The 16,213-nt window shown below is 44.2% G+C and overlaps 2 protein-coding genes and 1 pseudogene across 3 annotated transcripts; all 3 read left to right on the top strand.

Annotated features, from left to right (window-relative positions):
• Positions 1-3,506: 3,506 nt before the first annotated feature.
• On the top strand, positions 3,507-3,917 carry LOC116755025 (annotated as a pseudogene).
• Positions 3,918-7,749: 3,832 nt separating this feature from the next.
• CCL21 (C-C motif chemokine ligand 21) lies at positions 7,750-8,872 on the top strand. 2 transcript variants are annotated; one of them, XM_032634687.1, is made up of 4 exons: positions 7,750-7,865; positions 7,966-8,086; positions 8,182-8,363; positions 8,445-8,872. In XM_032634687.1, exons 1-4 carry the CDS (start codon positions 7,799-7,801, stop codon positions 8,756-8,758), a joined length of 684 nt encoding a protein of 227 aa, XP_032490578.1. In that variant the 5' UTR covers positions 7,750-7,798; the 3' UTR covers positions 8,759-8,872. The 2 variants fall into 2 exon arrangements, with proteins under 2 accessions (XP_032490578.1, XP_032490579.1); XM_032634688.1 differs by having other exon boundaries at positions 7,751-7,865; positions 8,426-8,866.
• Positions 8,873-13,726: 4,854 nt separating this feature from the next.
• Positions 13,727-15,298, top strand: LOC116755024 (atherin-like). The gene is made up of 3 exons (XM_032633890.1): positions 13,727-13,841; positions 14,327-14,796; positions 15,106-15,298. Exons 1-3 carry the CDS (start codon positions 13,770-13,772, stop codon positions 15,296-15,298), a joined length of 735 nt encoding a protein of 244 aa, XP_032489781.1. The 5' UTR covers positions 13,727-13,769.
• The last annotated feature ends 915 nt before the right edge of the window (positions 15,299-16,213 follow it).

Raw genomic sequence — 16,213 nt, 5'->3', positions numbered from 1 at the left:
AGCCACAACTAGAGAGAGAAAAACCCACACACCACAATTAGAGAGAAGCCTCCGTACCACAATTAAGATCCTGAATGCCACAACTAAGACCCAATGCAGCCAAAAAATAAATAAAATGGATAAATAAATAATAAATAAATCTTTTTAAAAAAGAAAGAAAATACTTTGAGACAAATGAAAACAAAAACATAATATACCGAAACTTTTGAGATTCAGTGGAAGCAGTGCTACGAGGAAAATTTATAGCTGTAAATGTCTACCTTTAAAAAGAAGATTTCAGGTACTTCCCTGGTGGTCCAGTGGTAAAGAATCCACCTTCCAGTGCAGGGGACGTGGGTTCAATTCCCTGGTCAGGGAACTAAGATCCCACATGCCGCAGGGCAACTAAGCCCATGCGCACAACTACTGAGCTTGTGCACCTCAATGAGAGAGTCCACGTGCCACAAACCACAGAGCCCACATGCTCTGGACCCCGAGTGCCATAACTACAGAGCCCACGTGCCCTGCACACCACAACCAGAGAGAGAAAACCCACACACCACAACTAGAGAGAAGCCTGCGCACTGCAATGAAGAGCCCAAGCCGCAACAAAAAGATCCCGCACGCCTCAGCTAAGACACTGTGTGCCACGACTAAGACCCAATGCAGCCAAATAAATAAATAAATAAAAAGATTTCAAATCAATAACCTAACTGTACACTTTAAGAGATTAGAAAAAGTCAATAAAACCAAACCCAAAAATAGCAGAAAGAAGGAACTAATACAGATTAAAGCAGAGACAAATGAAATAGAGAATACAAAAAATAGAGAAAAATAAACAAAACAAAAAGATGGTTCTTTGACAAGATCGACAAAACTGACACAATTGAGGTTAGACTGACTAAGGAAAAAGAAAGAAGATTCAAATTAGTAAAATCAGAAATGAAACTGGGAGCATTCATAGACATTCATAGACATGAAAGTGTTATGAGAGGATACTATGAACAATTGTATATCAACAAATTGGGTAATCTAGATGAAATGGATAAAGTCCAGAAACACAAAATTATCAAAACTTACTCAAGAATAAATAGAAATCTAAATAGATCTATAACAAGTAAGGAGATTCAATCAGTAATGAAAACATCCCAAAAAAGAAAAACCCAGGACCAGATGACTTCACTAGTGAATTCTACCAAATATTTTTTTTCTTCCAAACATTTAAAGAAGAATTAGCATCAATCCTTCTCAAACTCTTCCAAAAAATTGAAGAGGAGGAAACATTCCCTAACTCATTTTATGAGGGCAGCATTACCCTGATACCAAAGCCAGACAAGGACACTACAAGAAAATAAAAGTACAGGTCAATATCCCTGATGAACATAGATGTAAACAGTCTCAACAAAATACTAAAAACCCAAAGTCAACAGCAGATTAAAAGAGTCATACATGGCGATCAAGTGAGATTTATTCCAGGGATATGAGGATGGTTCAACATCCACAAATCAATCAATGTGATACACCACATTAACAAATTGAAGAATAAAAATCATATGATCATCTCAATAGATGAAGAAAAAGCATTTGACAAGTTTTAACACCCATTTATGATAAAAACTCTCAATAAAGTGGGTATAGAAGGAACGCACTTCAACATAATAAAAGCCATGTATGACAAGCCTTCAGCTAACATCATACTCAAATGTGAAAAGCTGAAAGCTTTTCTCATATGATTAAGAACAAAACACGAGTGTTTATTATCACCACTTCTATTCGACTTAGGACTAGAAGTCTTAGCCAGAGCAATTAGGCAAGAAAACTTATATATGTACATAAAATCCCAAACACTTCACCAAAAAACTGTTAGAACTAAAAAACAAATTCAGTAAATTTGCAGAATACAAATCAACATACAAAAACCAGTTGCATTTCTATACACTAACAGCAAAACTATCTGGAAAAAAATTAAGAAACAATCCCATTTACAACAGCATCAATAACAGTAAAATACTTAGGAATAAATTTAACCAAGGAGGTGAAAGACCTATACACTGAAAACTATAAGACACTGATGAAAGAAATTGAAGACACAAATAAATGGAAGGATATCCTGTGCTCTTGGATTGGCATATTATATTGCTAAAATGTCCATAACTACCCAAAGTGATCTACAAATTCAATGCAATCACTATCAAAATTCCAATTGCATTTTTTCACAGAAACAGAAAAAATCCTAAAATTCATCTAAAACCACAAAAGACCCCAAATAGCCAGAGTAATTTTGAGAAAGAAAAGCCAAGGGGCTTCCCTGGTGGCGCAGTGGTTAAGAATCAGCCGGCCAATGCAGGGGACATGGGTTCAAGCCCTGGCCCAGGAAGATCCCACATGCCGCGGAGCAACCAAGCCCATGCGCCACAACTACTGAGCCTGTGCTCTAAAGCTCGCGTGCCACAACTACAGAGCCCACATGCCACACTACTGAAGTCCACACGCCTAGAGCCCATGCTCTGCAACAAGAGAAGCCACTGCAATGAGAAGCCCACACACTGCAACAAAGAGTAGCCCCCACTCACCACAACCAGAGAAAGCCCAAACACAGCAACAAAGACCCAATGCAGCCAAAAATAAACATTAATTAATTAATTAGTTAAAAAAAAAAAAAAAAGAACAACCAAGCTGGAGGCATCATGCTTCCTGATTTCAAACTATATTACTAAGCTACAGTAATCAAAACAGTATGGTACTGGCATGAAAACAGACACATAGACCAGTGGAATAGATTACAGAGCCCAGAAAATAAACCCATGCATATTACGGTCAACCAATCTTTGAAAGGGGATCAAGAGCACAAAATGGGGAAAGGATAGTCTTTTCAAAAAATGGTGTTGGGGCTTCCCTGGTGGCACAGTGGTTAGGAATCCGCCTGCCAATGCAGGGGACATGGGTTCAATCCTGGTCCAGGAAGATTCTACATGCTGCGGAGCAACTAAGCCCGTGAGCCACAACTACTGAGCCTGCGTGCCACACCTACTAAAGCCCACATGCCTAGAGCCCATGCTCTGCAACAAGAGAAGCCACTGCAATGAGAAGCCTGTGCACTGCAACAAAGAGTAGCCCCCGTTCACTGCAACTAGACAAAGCCCATGCACAGCAATGAAGACCCAACTCAGCCAAAAATAAAATAAATTAAATAAATTAAGAAAAAAAATGGTGTTGAAAAAAATGGATAGCTACATGTACAAGAATGATACTGGACCCCTACTGTACACCACTCACAAAAATTCAAATTAAAAACTTAAATGTAAGACCTGAAACCATAAAACTCCTAGAAGAAAACACAGAAGAAAATTTCCTTGGCATCAGTCTTGGCAATGATATTTTTGGATATAACCAAAGGCAGAAATAAACAAGTAGGAGTACATCAAACTAAAAAGCTTCTGTATACTCTTTCCCTGCCTCCGCTGAGTAACTCAGAGGTGGAGGTTGGGGTACATTCAAGATTCAGTTCCACCCATTACCCCACCACCATGGCCGAGGAAGGCACTGGTGCTGGAGGTGCAATGGACGTTAATACTGTTTTGCAAGAGGTGCTGAAGACCACCCTCATCCGCAATGGCCTAGCACATGGAATTTGCAAAGCTGCAAAGTGTTAGACCAGTGCCCAAGCCCATCTTTGGGTGCCTGCATCCAACTGTGATGAGCCTGTATAAGTCAAGTTGGTGGAGGCCCTCCATGCTAAACATCAAATCAACCTAATTAAGGTTGATGACAGCAAGGAACTAGGGGAGTGGGTAGGACTCTGTAAAACTGACAGAGAGGGAAAACCCTGTAAAGCAGCTGGTTGCAGTTGTGTGGTGGTTAAGGACTATGGCAAAGATTCTCAGGTCAAGGATGTCATCAAGAAGTACTTCAGGGCTCCCTGGTGGCGCAGTGGTTGAGAGTCCGCCTGCGGATGCAGGGGACGCGGGTTCGTGCCCGGTCCGGGAAGATCCTACATGCCGCGGAGCGGCTGGGCCCATGAGCCATGGCCGCTGAGCCTGCGCGTCCCGAGCCTGTGCTCCGCAACGGGAGAGGCCACAACAGTGAGAGGCCCCGCATACCGTAAAAAAAAAAAAAAAAAAAAAAAAAAAAAGAAGTACTTCAAATGCAAGAAATGAACAAATTAAAGACTTGGCTCTTTAAAATAAATAAATAAGCAAGTTTCTACACAGCAAAAGAAAACAATCAACAAAAAGAAAAGGCAACCTAGGGACAGAGGAAATAGGAGAAAATATTTACAAACCATATATCTGATAAGGGGTTAATACCTAAAATATATAAGGAACTCCTACAACTCAATAGCAAAACGAACAAAAAAATCTGACTAAAAACTGGAAAATGACCTGAATAGATAGTTTTCCAAAGAAGACATTCAAACAGCAAATGGGTATATGAAAAGATGCTCAACATCAATAATCATCAGGGAAATGCAAATCAATACCACAGAGATATCACATCACACCTGTTAGGATAGCTATTATCAAAAAGATAAGGGATAAGAAATGCTGGAAAAGGTGTGGAGAAAATGGGAACACTTTTGCATTGTTGGTGAGAATGTATATTTGTACAGCCATAATGGAAAAACAGTATGGAAGTTCCTCAAAAATTAAAAAAGAAATACCATATGATCCAGCAATCCCACTTCTGGGCATATATCCAAAGGAAATGAAATCACTACCTCAAAGTGATATCTATACTCCCTTGTTCCTTGCCAGCATTATTCACAAGAGCCAAGATATGGAAACAACCTAGGTGTCTGTTAATATAATAGATGAATGGATAAAGAAGATGTGAGATATATATATATATATATATATATATATATACACACAATAGAATATTATGCAGCCATAAGAAAAAGAAGGAAACCCTGCCATTTGTGACAACATGGATGAACATGGAGGGCATTATGCTAAGTGAAATAAGTCAGAGAACACAAATACTGTATGGTATCACTTACATGTGGAATTAAAAAAAGGTCCAAACACATAGAAATAGAGAATAGAATGGTTGGTTGCCAGGGGCTGGGGGTGGGGAAAATGGGAGATGTCTATCAAAGGGTACAAACTTTCAGTTATAAAATGATTAAGTTCTGAGGATCGAACGTACAGCATGGTGATTGTAGTTAATAATACTGTATTGTGTACTTGAAATTTGCTAAGAAAGTAGATATCAAGCATTCTCACTACAAAAAAAAAAGGAAAAGGTATAGCTATGTGAAGTGATGGAGGTGTTAATTAACTTGATTGTGGTTAATTATTTCACAATGTATACATATATCAAATCATCACGTTGTATATTTTAAATATATACAATTTTGTCAATTATACCTCAGTAAAGCTTGGGGAAAAAACATAAGGGGAAATCTTCATGGCCTTGGATTTGGCAATGGTTTCTTAAATATGACACTAAAAACACAGGCAACCGAAGAAAAATATATAAACTGAATTTTAAAATTTGTGCATCACAGGACACTATCAAGAGAGTAAAAGATGGAACTGGAGGAATCAGGCTCCCTGACTTCAGACTATACTACAAAGCTATAGTAATCAAGATAGTATGGTACTGGCACAAAATCAGAAATACAGATCAATGGAACAGGATAGAAAGTCCAGAGATAAACCCACACACCTATAGTCACCTAGTCTATGACAAGGGAGGCAAAAATATACAATGTAGAAAAGACAGACTCTTCAATTAAGTGGTGCTGGGAAATTGTTTGGACAGCTACATGTAAAAGAATGAAATTAGAACACTCCCTAACACCACACACAAAAATAAACTCAAAATGGATTCAAGACCTAAATGTAAGGCCAGACACTAAAAAACTCTTAGAGGAAAACATAGGCAGAACACTCTGACATAAATCACAGCAAGATTTTTTTTGACCCACCTCCCAGAGTAATGAAAATAAAAACAAAAATAAACAAATGGGATCTAATGAAACTTAAAAGCTTTTGCACAGCAAAGGGAACCATAAACAAGACGAAAAGACAACCCTCAGAATGGGAGAAAATATTTGCAAATGAAGCAACCGACAAAGGATTAATCTCCAAAATATACAAGCAGCTCATGCAGCTCAATATCAAAAGAACAAGCAACCCAATCCAAAAATGGGCAGAAGACCTAAATAGACATTTCTCCAAAGAAGGCATACAAACCATAGATGGCCATAGATGGCCAACAAACACATGAAAAGATGCTCAACATCACTAATTATTAGGGAAATGCAAATCAAAACTACAATGAGGTATCACCTCACACGAGTCAGAATGGCCATCATCAAAAAATCTACAAACGATAAATGCTGGAGAGGGTGTGGAGGAAAGGGAATCCTCATGTACTGTTGGTGGGAATGTAAACTGATACAACCACTATGGAAAACAGTATGGAGGTTCCTTAAAAAACTAAAAATAGAACTACCGTATGACCCAGCAATCCCACTACTGGGCATATACCCTGAGAAAACCGTAATTCAAAAAGACACATGCACCTAAATGTTCATTGCACTATTTACAATAGCCAGGATATGGAAGCAACCTAAATGTCCATCAACGGAGGAATGAATAAAGAAGAGGTGGTACATATATACAATGGAATATTACTCAGCCCCAAAAAGGATCAAAATTGGGTCATTTGTAGAGACGTGGATGTACCCAGAGAGTGTCATACGGAGTAAAGTAAGTCAGAAAGAGAAAAACAAATATCATATATTAACACATATATGTGGAATCTAGAAAAATGGTATAGACGATCTCACTTGCAAAGCAGAAATAGAGACAGAAACGTAGAGAACAAATGTATGGATACCAAGGTGCAAAGGGAGGTGGGGTGGGAGGAATTGGGAGATTGGGATTGACACATACTCACTATTGATACTATGTACAAAATAGACAACTAATGAGAATGTACTATATAGCACAGGGAAACTCTACTTAATGCACTGTGGTGACCTAAATGGGAAGGAAATCCAAAAAGAGGGGATATATGTATATGTATAGCTGATTCATTTTGCTGTACAGTAGCAAATAACACAACATTGTAAAGCAACTGTACTCCAATGAAAATTTTAAAAGAGAGTGAAAAGACAACCCACAGAATGGGAGGAAATATTTGCAACTCATATATTTGATAAGGGTCTGTTATCCAGAATGTACAAAGAACTCTTACAATTCATTAGTCAGATTTGTATTTTAGGAACAGTCCTCAGCCTGCTTGAAGGAACAGGAGAGTGTGGAGCCTGGAGTGAAACAAGGAGGCAATCACAGTGTTCCAGAGGAGAGGTGGTAAGGCCTGCACCAAGACAGTGGCTGGGGATAGAAGGAGGGCCTTTCAGGGACTTCCCTGGTGGTCCAGTGGTTAATAAGAATCCACGCTTCCACTGCAGGGGGCGCAGGTTCGATCGCTGGTCAGGAAACTAAGATCCCGCATGCCACCTGGCACAGCCAAAAAAAATTAAAATTAAAAAAAAAATTTTAATTTTTTAAAAAAGGAGAGCCTCTCAGATTCAACTAATATTGAGGAGGTAGACTCAGGCGGCTTGGGGGACTGAATGGCTGTGTGAAGTTTTCATTTCCTCATACCAGTGAGGCTGGTTGCCAGGACAGGATCTGTCTTTCAGGAAGGAAAAGGAGGGAGATCCCTATACTTGCCTGGACAGAGTAGCTGGGATGGGGGAAGTGAAAGTGTCTGCCTGCATAAATAGGCGGCACACCAGTCCCAGCCCACACACGGACCCCCAGTTTGGAGCTCTCCACCTCGCCCGAGCTCTACCGTGGCCATGGCTCAGTCGCTGATTCTGAGCATCCTTGTCCTAGTTCTGGCCTTCTGCATCCCCCAGACCCAAGGTATCAAGGAGGGAGTTGCCTAGGATGGGGGCAAGGGGGTGGAGAGGCCGGGGTAGGAGCCTCCAAGCAGCCCCTCACTCCCTGTGAACCCCACCTGCAGGCAGCGATGGAGGAGCACAGGACTGTTGCCTCAAGTACAGCCTAAGGAAGATTCCCACCCACGTTGTCCGCAGCTACCGGAAGCAGGAACCAAGCCTGGGTTGCCCCTTCCCAGCTATCCTGTAAGGTGGGTACAAGGGGGTGGGTGCAGGCTGGCAGCTGAGTGGGAAGGCATAATGGGCAAGACTAAGACAGGCTTGCTACCCCTGAACCCTAGGTTCTCACCTCGGAAACGCTCTCAGCCAGAGCTATGTGCAGACCCTAAAAAGGCCTGGGTGAAGCAGCTGATGCAGCGTCTGGACAAGCCAGCAGCCCCATGGAACCAGCCCAGGACTGTAAGAAGGACAAGCGGGCCACCAAGTCTGGCAAGAAGGGAAAGGGCTCCAAAGGCTGTAAGAGGTAAGGAAGCTAAAGGGAACGGGGGGTGGAAGTGAAGGGGAGCTTTGATCATCCCCTCAAAGCCCTCTTCTGCCCTCTCAGGACTGAGACCCCAAAAGGGGCATAAGCCCAGTGATGAGCCTGGAGCCCAGGAGGTCCCCACCAGTCTCATCAGGGCTTGGAGCCCCAGCCCAAGGGACAAGAAGTGGGCTAGGAGAGAAGGAGGACTCAGGGGGCCCAGAGCAGCCACCCCATGCTGGCCTCGCCTCCACCCTTCTCCAGCTTCAACCACCCCTTCTGTATACCCACCCTACCCTGCACGGCTGAGCTGCCCACATCAGGCCAGGCCTAGAGAGGCAGAGAAGGGAAAGTCCCATAGGAAATGTGAGAGGTGGCAGCAGGACTGTCCCCTCTGAGGAAAGGTCACCCAGGGCCCTGGACCTGACCGTGCTCCACACTGCACCCACCTCGTCTTTGTAAATATGATTTATACCTAACTGAATAAACAGCCGTTCTGGCCTTCCTCCCAAGTATCTGTTCCTGTGTGTTGTGTCCACAGAGAAGCCACTGTCACCACAGGGTGGAGTCACACATTCTGCGGTCCTGGCCAAGAGCTCAGGCTGGCAAATTCTATATCCTCACCCACCCCAAGAGTTTCCTTGCTTCCCAGGTGCCAGACCTGTGGGCAGTAAAAGGGAGGCTGACAGGCAGGGTGGGACCTGGGCTGCCCCTGGTTTCTGAGAAATCCCTGCCAATGAAGAGACAGTGGATCCCAGGCACATGTCCCCAACAGCTCCGTAGGCCTCTGAGACCCTGAAGAGATCCCTTCCCTGATTCCGCCCAGCATTCTTTCACTCCCAGCTTCACCGGGGACTGCCTCCCCTTTCCTTGGGGTCTACTGGAGGGAGGCAGGAGCCTGGGCCTGCCTGTAACACAGGTGAACACAAGTTCTACTGAAACCTGCCCTACGCAGAGTTCCAGCCCTGGGAGCCCTCGAGAGCCCCTATCTCCTCCCAAAGACCCCAGAGGACTCCCTTCCGCCCTGACCAGTGAAGCAGGGTCTATGGCCTCTCCTTATAGTTTGATGGGGCTATGTGCTCTTTATTCCTGAGTTCTCTATTCCTCCCTCAGCTTCCTTCCAGTTGGGAAAGCATCCTCCCCTTCCCTTTTCTCCTTTCTCCCCTAGGTGGGGCCTGGGGCACTTTAGCCCCTTTAACCTCTTGAGGCCAAGGAATAAGTCTCCAATGGCAGGAATTTGGAACCCCGGAACTCAGATGTAAATTAGTCTCCTCTCCAAGAAGGCTCCAGTCTAACTCTCCTCTACCTCTCCCTCCCCAGAGCAGAGATCCTCCAATTCCCCACTTCGCCCTTAGGCTAGGAGAGAGAGGACCATTAGATGGGGCCAGGCCACGTGGGAAAGAAGGGAACAGATCCTGGGAGAGGGGCAAGGAACTAGAGGTGGTTGCCACCACCTTCTCCTTCCACCGGGGCCTGAGCATGCCACAGCACTTACCGCTATTACAGTCATTAAAATATTTGCTCTCTGCTCCTTCTGAGTACAGTGAAGACAGGGATGCTCCCTACCTATCATCATGCGGCAGGTGTGACCTAGTCTACAAACTCAGATGTTCAAGATTTACTGTACTTTAAAATGTTCTTTCAGGAGTTCCCTGGCAGTCCAGGGGTTAAGACTTGGCACTTCCACTGCCAGGGCCGGGTTCAATCCTGATCAGGGAACTAAAATCCTGCAAGCCGCATGGCATGGCCAAAAAATAAAATAAAATGTTCTCTCAATGAACCTACTCCAAGCCCCTGCACCGGAGCGTTGGCATTCTTGGGGTCCCATCTGCCAAGGACTGTGCAAAGGTCAAAGAAACAGCAAGGCACAGGAGAGGCTTCCTACATGCCCTCTACATCATCCCATCATTGGACATCAGTCTCACCAGTGAATGCTTTGGCCCCTGTGTTCCCAGCAGGTATGACTCCCCAGGTCCTGGACTCTCAAACTCTTAGCTCTGTGCCACATTTGAGCCATGGGAGCTCAGCTATGAGAGCCTCCGGGCTTGGACCTAGCTTCCCCAGACATCTCCCCAGAGCCATCTACTCAGGTGGCTTGCTTGCTTCATCCCAGTCAAGGATTAAAGCCCACTGCCCATACTGGCTGGACATACACACCAATCCCCTCCACAGTCTTCAAGAACTCTCTCCAAAACCCTCCCTCTTCCCAGTCCCTCCAAGGTATAACCTCTTCCCAGGTTTGCTTTAGACTTTTACAAAGGCAGAAGGGACTCTAATATCAGGGTGCTACTACTCTCAGGCCCTACCAAAACCCTCGCTTGCTCTAAAGAGAAAAGAAATCATCAGCAAAAAGAGAAAAAAAGGAAAACATAGGCAAAACAAAACAAAACTTCGTATTTCACTAAATTAGCCTGCCACACTGCATAGCTGGTATTTACCTCAAGCCCTGCCCTGATTAGCATGCAATATAACATCTATCTTATCAGAGAATGAGTCCCTACTCTCCTTTTCCTGCCTTCATCTTTGACAATACTGTCCTGTTCTTTCTTCTTTCTGTAAGATCCATAATTCAAAAAAATCAAATAATACATACTCATGGTTAAAAAAAAATCAGAAAGTACCAAAAGGCTTATTCTGAACAACCATTTCCTGCAACTTTTTTTTTTTTTTTTTTTTGTGGTATGCAGGCCTCTCACTGTTGTGGCCTCTCCCATTGCGGAGCACAGGCTCCGGATGCGCAGGCTCAGCGGCCATGGCTCATGCGCCTAGCCGCTCTGCGGCATGTGGGATCTTCCTGGACCGGGCCACGAACCGGTGTCCCCTGCATCAGCAGGCGGACTCTAAACCACTGCGCCACCAGGGAAGCCCTCCTGCAACTTTTAAGCTACTTCCTCTAGGACTTAGTGCCATATGTCTAAATACTTTGTTCATACCTCTGTTTCTTCATTTACCTATTTTTAAAGTTATCAACTGAGGGACTTCCCAGGTGGTACAACGGTTAAGACTCCACGTTCCCAATGCAGAGGGCCCAGGTTCGATCCCTGGTTAGGGAACTAGATCTCACATGCATGCCGCAACTAAGAGTTCATATGCCACAACTAAGGAGCTGGTGAGCCACAACTAAGGAGCCTACCTGCTGCAACTAAGACCCGGCACAATCAAATAATTAAATTTTTTTTAAGTTACCTATTGACTTCCTATTATAAAAAGTGGAGATTTAGCTCTCTTACGAACCCTCTTCTCCTGTCACCCTATCCTCTAAATATAGCTATACCACTATATTTAGACAATGATCAGAATTTACATTATGATGACCATGTAAATGTTGTTCACTGCAGAGCAAAGTAGCGTACTGTGCTTACTTTCCTTTTGTCACTGAGCTTTTTGTTTTTCATAAAGATTCAAATTGTTCTTCCTTATTTAAAATACCTCTACCTTCCCATTATCATAGCCTCAGTATTTTTCAAACACTTCATCATAGGATTAAAGACCTAATGTTTAAAATATATGTATATAGAAGACAATATAGGTGAGGATGGTTATAACCTTGAGGTAGAAAAAGAACTTGTTAAACATAAAACCATAAAACACAAACCACAGGGGGAAAGATCAACACCACTGAATTCAAAGACAAGTAGGAGTTCAGGGTAAAGATGGCAAATTAAACACAGGAATTTATTTTCACTCCTTCTTGAGCCCCAACTAAAACTAAAGTAAGTGTTTCTAAGGACTTCCCTGGTGGTCCAGTGGTTAAGAATCCGCTTTCCAATGCAGGGGACGTGGATCGATCGGGGAACTAAGATCCCAAATGCCACAGGCAACTAAGCCCGCGCTCCACAACTAGAGAGGCCACGCTCCACAACAAAGACCCAGCGCAGCCAAAAAATAATAATAATAATAATAAAATAAATAAAGTAAATGTTTCTGGTGTGTGTATACATTTGTAAAGGCATCAAATCACAAAGACCCAAATGGGAGGAGAGATAAAAGTAACTTTCCTGAAGATTGCTGTTTAGATAAGTAATATTTCAGTAAAAATAAGTATAAAGCATAAAATGAAATTATAAAGTTGGAGGACTTCCAAATTGATGCTCATGCATACAGTAAAAAGAAATATTTTACTGAATACTAGTCTGCCAGTGTTCAACAGTAAGACAATTAATGCTTTTACTAGAAATGTGAAAGAAAAAAATTCCAAAGATCAGTCATCCCCCAAATTTACAAAACCATCATCGAACAAACATGAAAACTCACTGTAACCCCTGGAATTTCATTTAACAGTAATTACTATCTCTAACAATGTCACCCTCAGTGCCATTCAGAAAATTATTAATACCATGTTTTCAAATGATTTTAGCACTATCTCTTCCATGAAATGATAACACACCCACACACAATTACGAAATGGTGGGCCAGCTCCCTCTTGTCAGTGTTGCCTCAAAGTCTGAAGCCTTCTGCTTCCCCTGGCTCACTCCTTCTTTGTAAATCCTTTAAGGGCCTCTTTGACACAAATGTAAAGGATGGATGGGGCTAGTAAGAGCTCCCAGAATTACAGCTAATAGAAATGTCGTAACAACCTCAGTCATATGAACTGAAACTAATTCCAAACTGAGCAACCAGATTTCTTAACACTCCTCTCCCTCCATGGTACCTGGGCCGCATGTTCGCTGGCCACTATTTCATTCTTTACTCATCAGTCATTAGAGGGACATGATCACCAATGACAGGATCTTTCTTCTGACATCTTCAAAAATGGGGTACTATGGGGCTACCAGCACAGCACCACTGACATATTTGGCATCTTCTGCCCAGCTTTATGGCACAGGAAGGTCAGGGGGACTGGGTCTATACTTGCTATTTATGAAAGCTCAAAATTAAATTTGTTTCCTAGCTTTAATCATTTACCTGTGAAAATGTCTTCAGCTTCAACTGACCTCTTTTGTGAAGTTCTTTTTCTTTGCATGTCCAGGTGTTATTTATCCTTGTATTTGGGGACAAAGTGATGCTATTTTGTTAAAAATCATCAATGTATCTTTCCTTTGCCATCAATCTTGACCGATGAATTACCACTTTTATGGATGTTGAAATTGCCAAGCCTTTTTCTAATGCCTATATTTGGTATTCTTCTAGCGGTGGCTCTTCTGCAGTTCCCCTACAGAAGATTGTGTTAGCTAGCTATGTCAGGAAGCTGAAAACTCATTTTCTTCAAGAAATCCATTTCCCAGTTGGTGGCAAACAAAAACACCCCAGGGAAACTCTGATGCCATGTTCTTGAAGACTTTTGTTTTAGAGTCCTGGATTGTGCTAATAATAAATTTCAATCTAATATTAAATGAATAACCGAAACTCCACCTGGATTACCTGAGCAGCCGGCGCCAATTTCGGTTCAGCATACCCACAGCGGACGGGATGTTAAACTCCACTTGGCCTCATTGCCCGACTCCGCCACTAGGAGGCAGCATCGTCGTCGCGGTCCTCCGTCCTCCAAAGGCAAACAGGCTTGTGGGTTGAACACTACTGTTCTCATTTCCTTCATCTTTCTGGGATTTTTTTTTTCCCCCTTTATTATTTGTCCTCAAATGTGTCTCATGCTAGACCAGGGGTCTAGAATTTTCCCATGTCCACTGATGAGCAGGACAAACTCGTTTTCCGTCCCTGTCCAGGTGAAAGCACTTCATCCTGCGGCACCGAGCGAGCGTCGCGCCGGGCACACAGGCTTTCAATAAACCTTGAAAGCCTATGGTTTCACCTAAAGGTTGAAAGAAACCTTTCTTAGAGCTGGCACCGTAATTACGTGGTTTAAGGAATCAATCGGGTGCGGGTTATTTATGTTGCGAAGGAAGTCCCGGAGGTAATGTGAACTTCCTTCAGCCTTTAAGACAAACATTGCTTCCTGTCTTCCACGTTGGGCGCCCTGGCCTCAGGATAAATTGGGAATACTTGGGGTGGGGAAGACAAATACTCACCGGAAAATCACCGGCCTCTGGCCGCCCATGCGTCCCAGCCTGCCCAGCCGAGTACCCGCGGATTCAGGGGCCCGAGTGGCAGAGATTTGGCGGGACAGCCGCTGTGCTCTGCCCGGGGTAATCGCCGCCCGGGCGCTTCCCGAGCCCACGCCGACCCCAGGTCCTGGAGCTGCGGGTCCCACCCGCAACCCGAGTCTCCCTTCTGCACGTTCCGCCCGTGTGCCGGGACCCGCGCGCTGGGACCCAGGGCCGGACCCTCGGCCTCGGGACCAGCTGGGGCCTGGAGCGGGGACAGCACCAGAGGCCGTGCCAGGCCCACGGACTTTTGGGCCCAACGCCCTTCTCAGTCTCTCTGAGCAGCCCGCCGGGTCAGGGCCGCATCCCGTCCTTGCTAGAGCACCCCCCACCCGCCAGCGCCCACCCACCCCTCAGCCAGAGAGGCGCCCACTCGAGCCTCCTTTCCCAGGCTGGTGCGCCCTCTGCAGGCCTGGGAGGGGAGACACATCAGGCACAGAACGTGGACACAGAGCCACAGCTTTCGCTCTCTCACACACACACGCACACACACACGCGCGCGCGCGGATGACGGGCACACCAGTCACGCTCAGCCCCAGGGACACAGCTCCTGATACTCACATTCATCCATTCAACAAACATTTATTAAGCATCTAATCGAGATGCTCTCCACAGCCGTTTACTCCCTGGTACTCCCACTCCTACCATGGCCTTGGTTGATTTTCCTGGCCTCGCTGCTGCCTTACCTGCCTCGATGGCTAAAGTGCCCTCCACCCCAAGATCTCCCACCCCTGCGGCATGGATTTGATCAGACCAGGGAGCATGAAGGCTGAGCGGGCTCCTTGGAGAGTGTGGTGCCAAGATGAGCTGAACTGCCCTGAGCTGGGAGATTTGTCCAAACTCACACTGAACCAGGAACCCCAAGAAGGCCACGTGGCTGAGAAGAGGGTGAACTAGGTAAAGCAGGTAGCACACTGAAGGCTCTATGGGTTGTGGTCAGAAACTGTTTCAAACCCACCTCCATTGTCTCCACCACCCCACCACTGGATCATTTAAAACCAATGGCTGGGGAGTTGGTGCCTTAAACCTTCCACCCATAGGGCCTATGCCCTCCCCCTTTTGCCATGATAGAAGGTACCATCAGAACACCTGATGGCTGTCACCTTCCCCGATTCCTCTTCTTCTCCTTGATCTGTCAGTGTTAGGGAGCTCCAGGCCTTGGAACTTGACCCCTTCTATCTACACTCACTCCCTTGATGACCTCATTGTCTTATGGTTTTAAATACCATCCATATGCTCCCAAATTTTTATCTTCAGCTAGAATCTCTCCCCTGAACTCTAGACTCATACTACCAACTACGTACTTATGACCTTGATGACCTTGATGACCTCATTGTCTTGATGACCTCATTGTCTTATGGTTTTAAATACCATCCATATGCTCCCAAATGACCTCCCTTGATGACCTCATTGTCTTATGGTTTTAAATACCATCCATATGCTCCCAAATTTTTATCTTCAGCTAGAATCTCTCCCCTGAACTCTAGACTCATACTACCAACTACGTACTAACATCTCCACTTATATGTCCAAAATGCAGCTTCATCGTAAAAAGTCAAAACAAGGCTCCTGGAGGGCGAGATAAATTAGGAGTTGGGATTAAAATATACATGCTACTATATATAAAATAGATAACTAACAAGAACCTGTATAGCACAGGGAACTATGCTCAATATCTTGTAATAACCTATAACGGAACAGAATCTAAAAAAGACCAGCAGGACCAGCAGTCCCCTGTATATATACAACTGAATCACTTTGCTGTATACCTGAGACTAAGACAGCATTCTAAATCAACTATATTTCAATAAA

This window comes from Phocoena sinus, chromosome 6 (genome assembly GCF_008692025.1).
Source record: "Phocoena sinus isolate mPhoSin1 chromosome 6, mPhoSin1.pri, whole genome shotgun sequence".
NCBI classification, from domain to species: domain Eukaryota; kingdom Metazoa; phylum Chordata; class Mammalia; order Artiodactyla; family Phocoenidae; genus Phocoena; species Phocoena sinus.
The sequence above is the reverse complement of the archived record's forward strand: the minus strand, read 5'-3'. Positions and strand labels throughout refer to the sequence as shown.

Bases quoted from the DNA above. Each gene is read 5' to 3' on its own strand.
- LOC116755024 (XM_032633890.1), top strand. From the start codon at position 13,770: ATGTTAAACTCCACTTGGCCTCATTGCCCGACTCCGCCACTAGGAGGC. The intron at 13,842-14,326 runs CCTCCAAAGGCA...ACAAATACTCAC, and splicing joins TCGTCGTCGCGGTCCTCCGT to CGGAAAATCACCGGCCTCTG. The intron at 14,797-15,105 runs GTGCGCCCTCTG...CGATGGCTAAAG, and splicing joins GAGCCTCCTTTCCCAGGCTG to TGCCCTCCACCCCAAGATCT.
- CCL21 (XM_032634687.1), top strand. From the start codon at position 7,799: ATGGCTCAGTCGCTGATTCTGAGCATCCTTGTCCTAGTTCTGGCCTTC. The intron at 8,087-8,181 runs GTAAGGTGGGTA...CCTGAACCCTAG, and splicing joins TGCCCCTTCCCAGCTATCCT to GTTCTCACCTCGGAAACGCT. The intron at 8,364-8,444 runs GTAAGGAAGCTA...CTGCCCTCTCAG, and splicing joins GGCTCCAAAGGCTGTAAGAG to GACTGAGACCCCAAAAGGGG.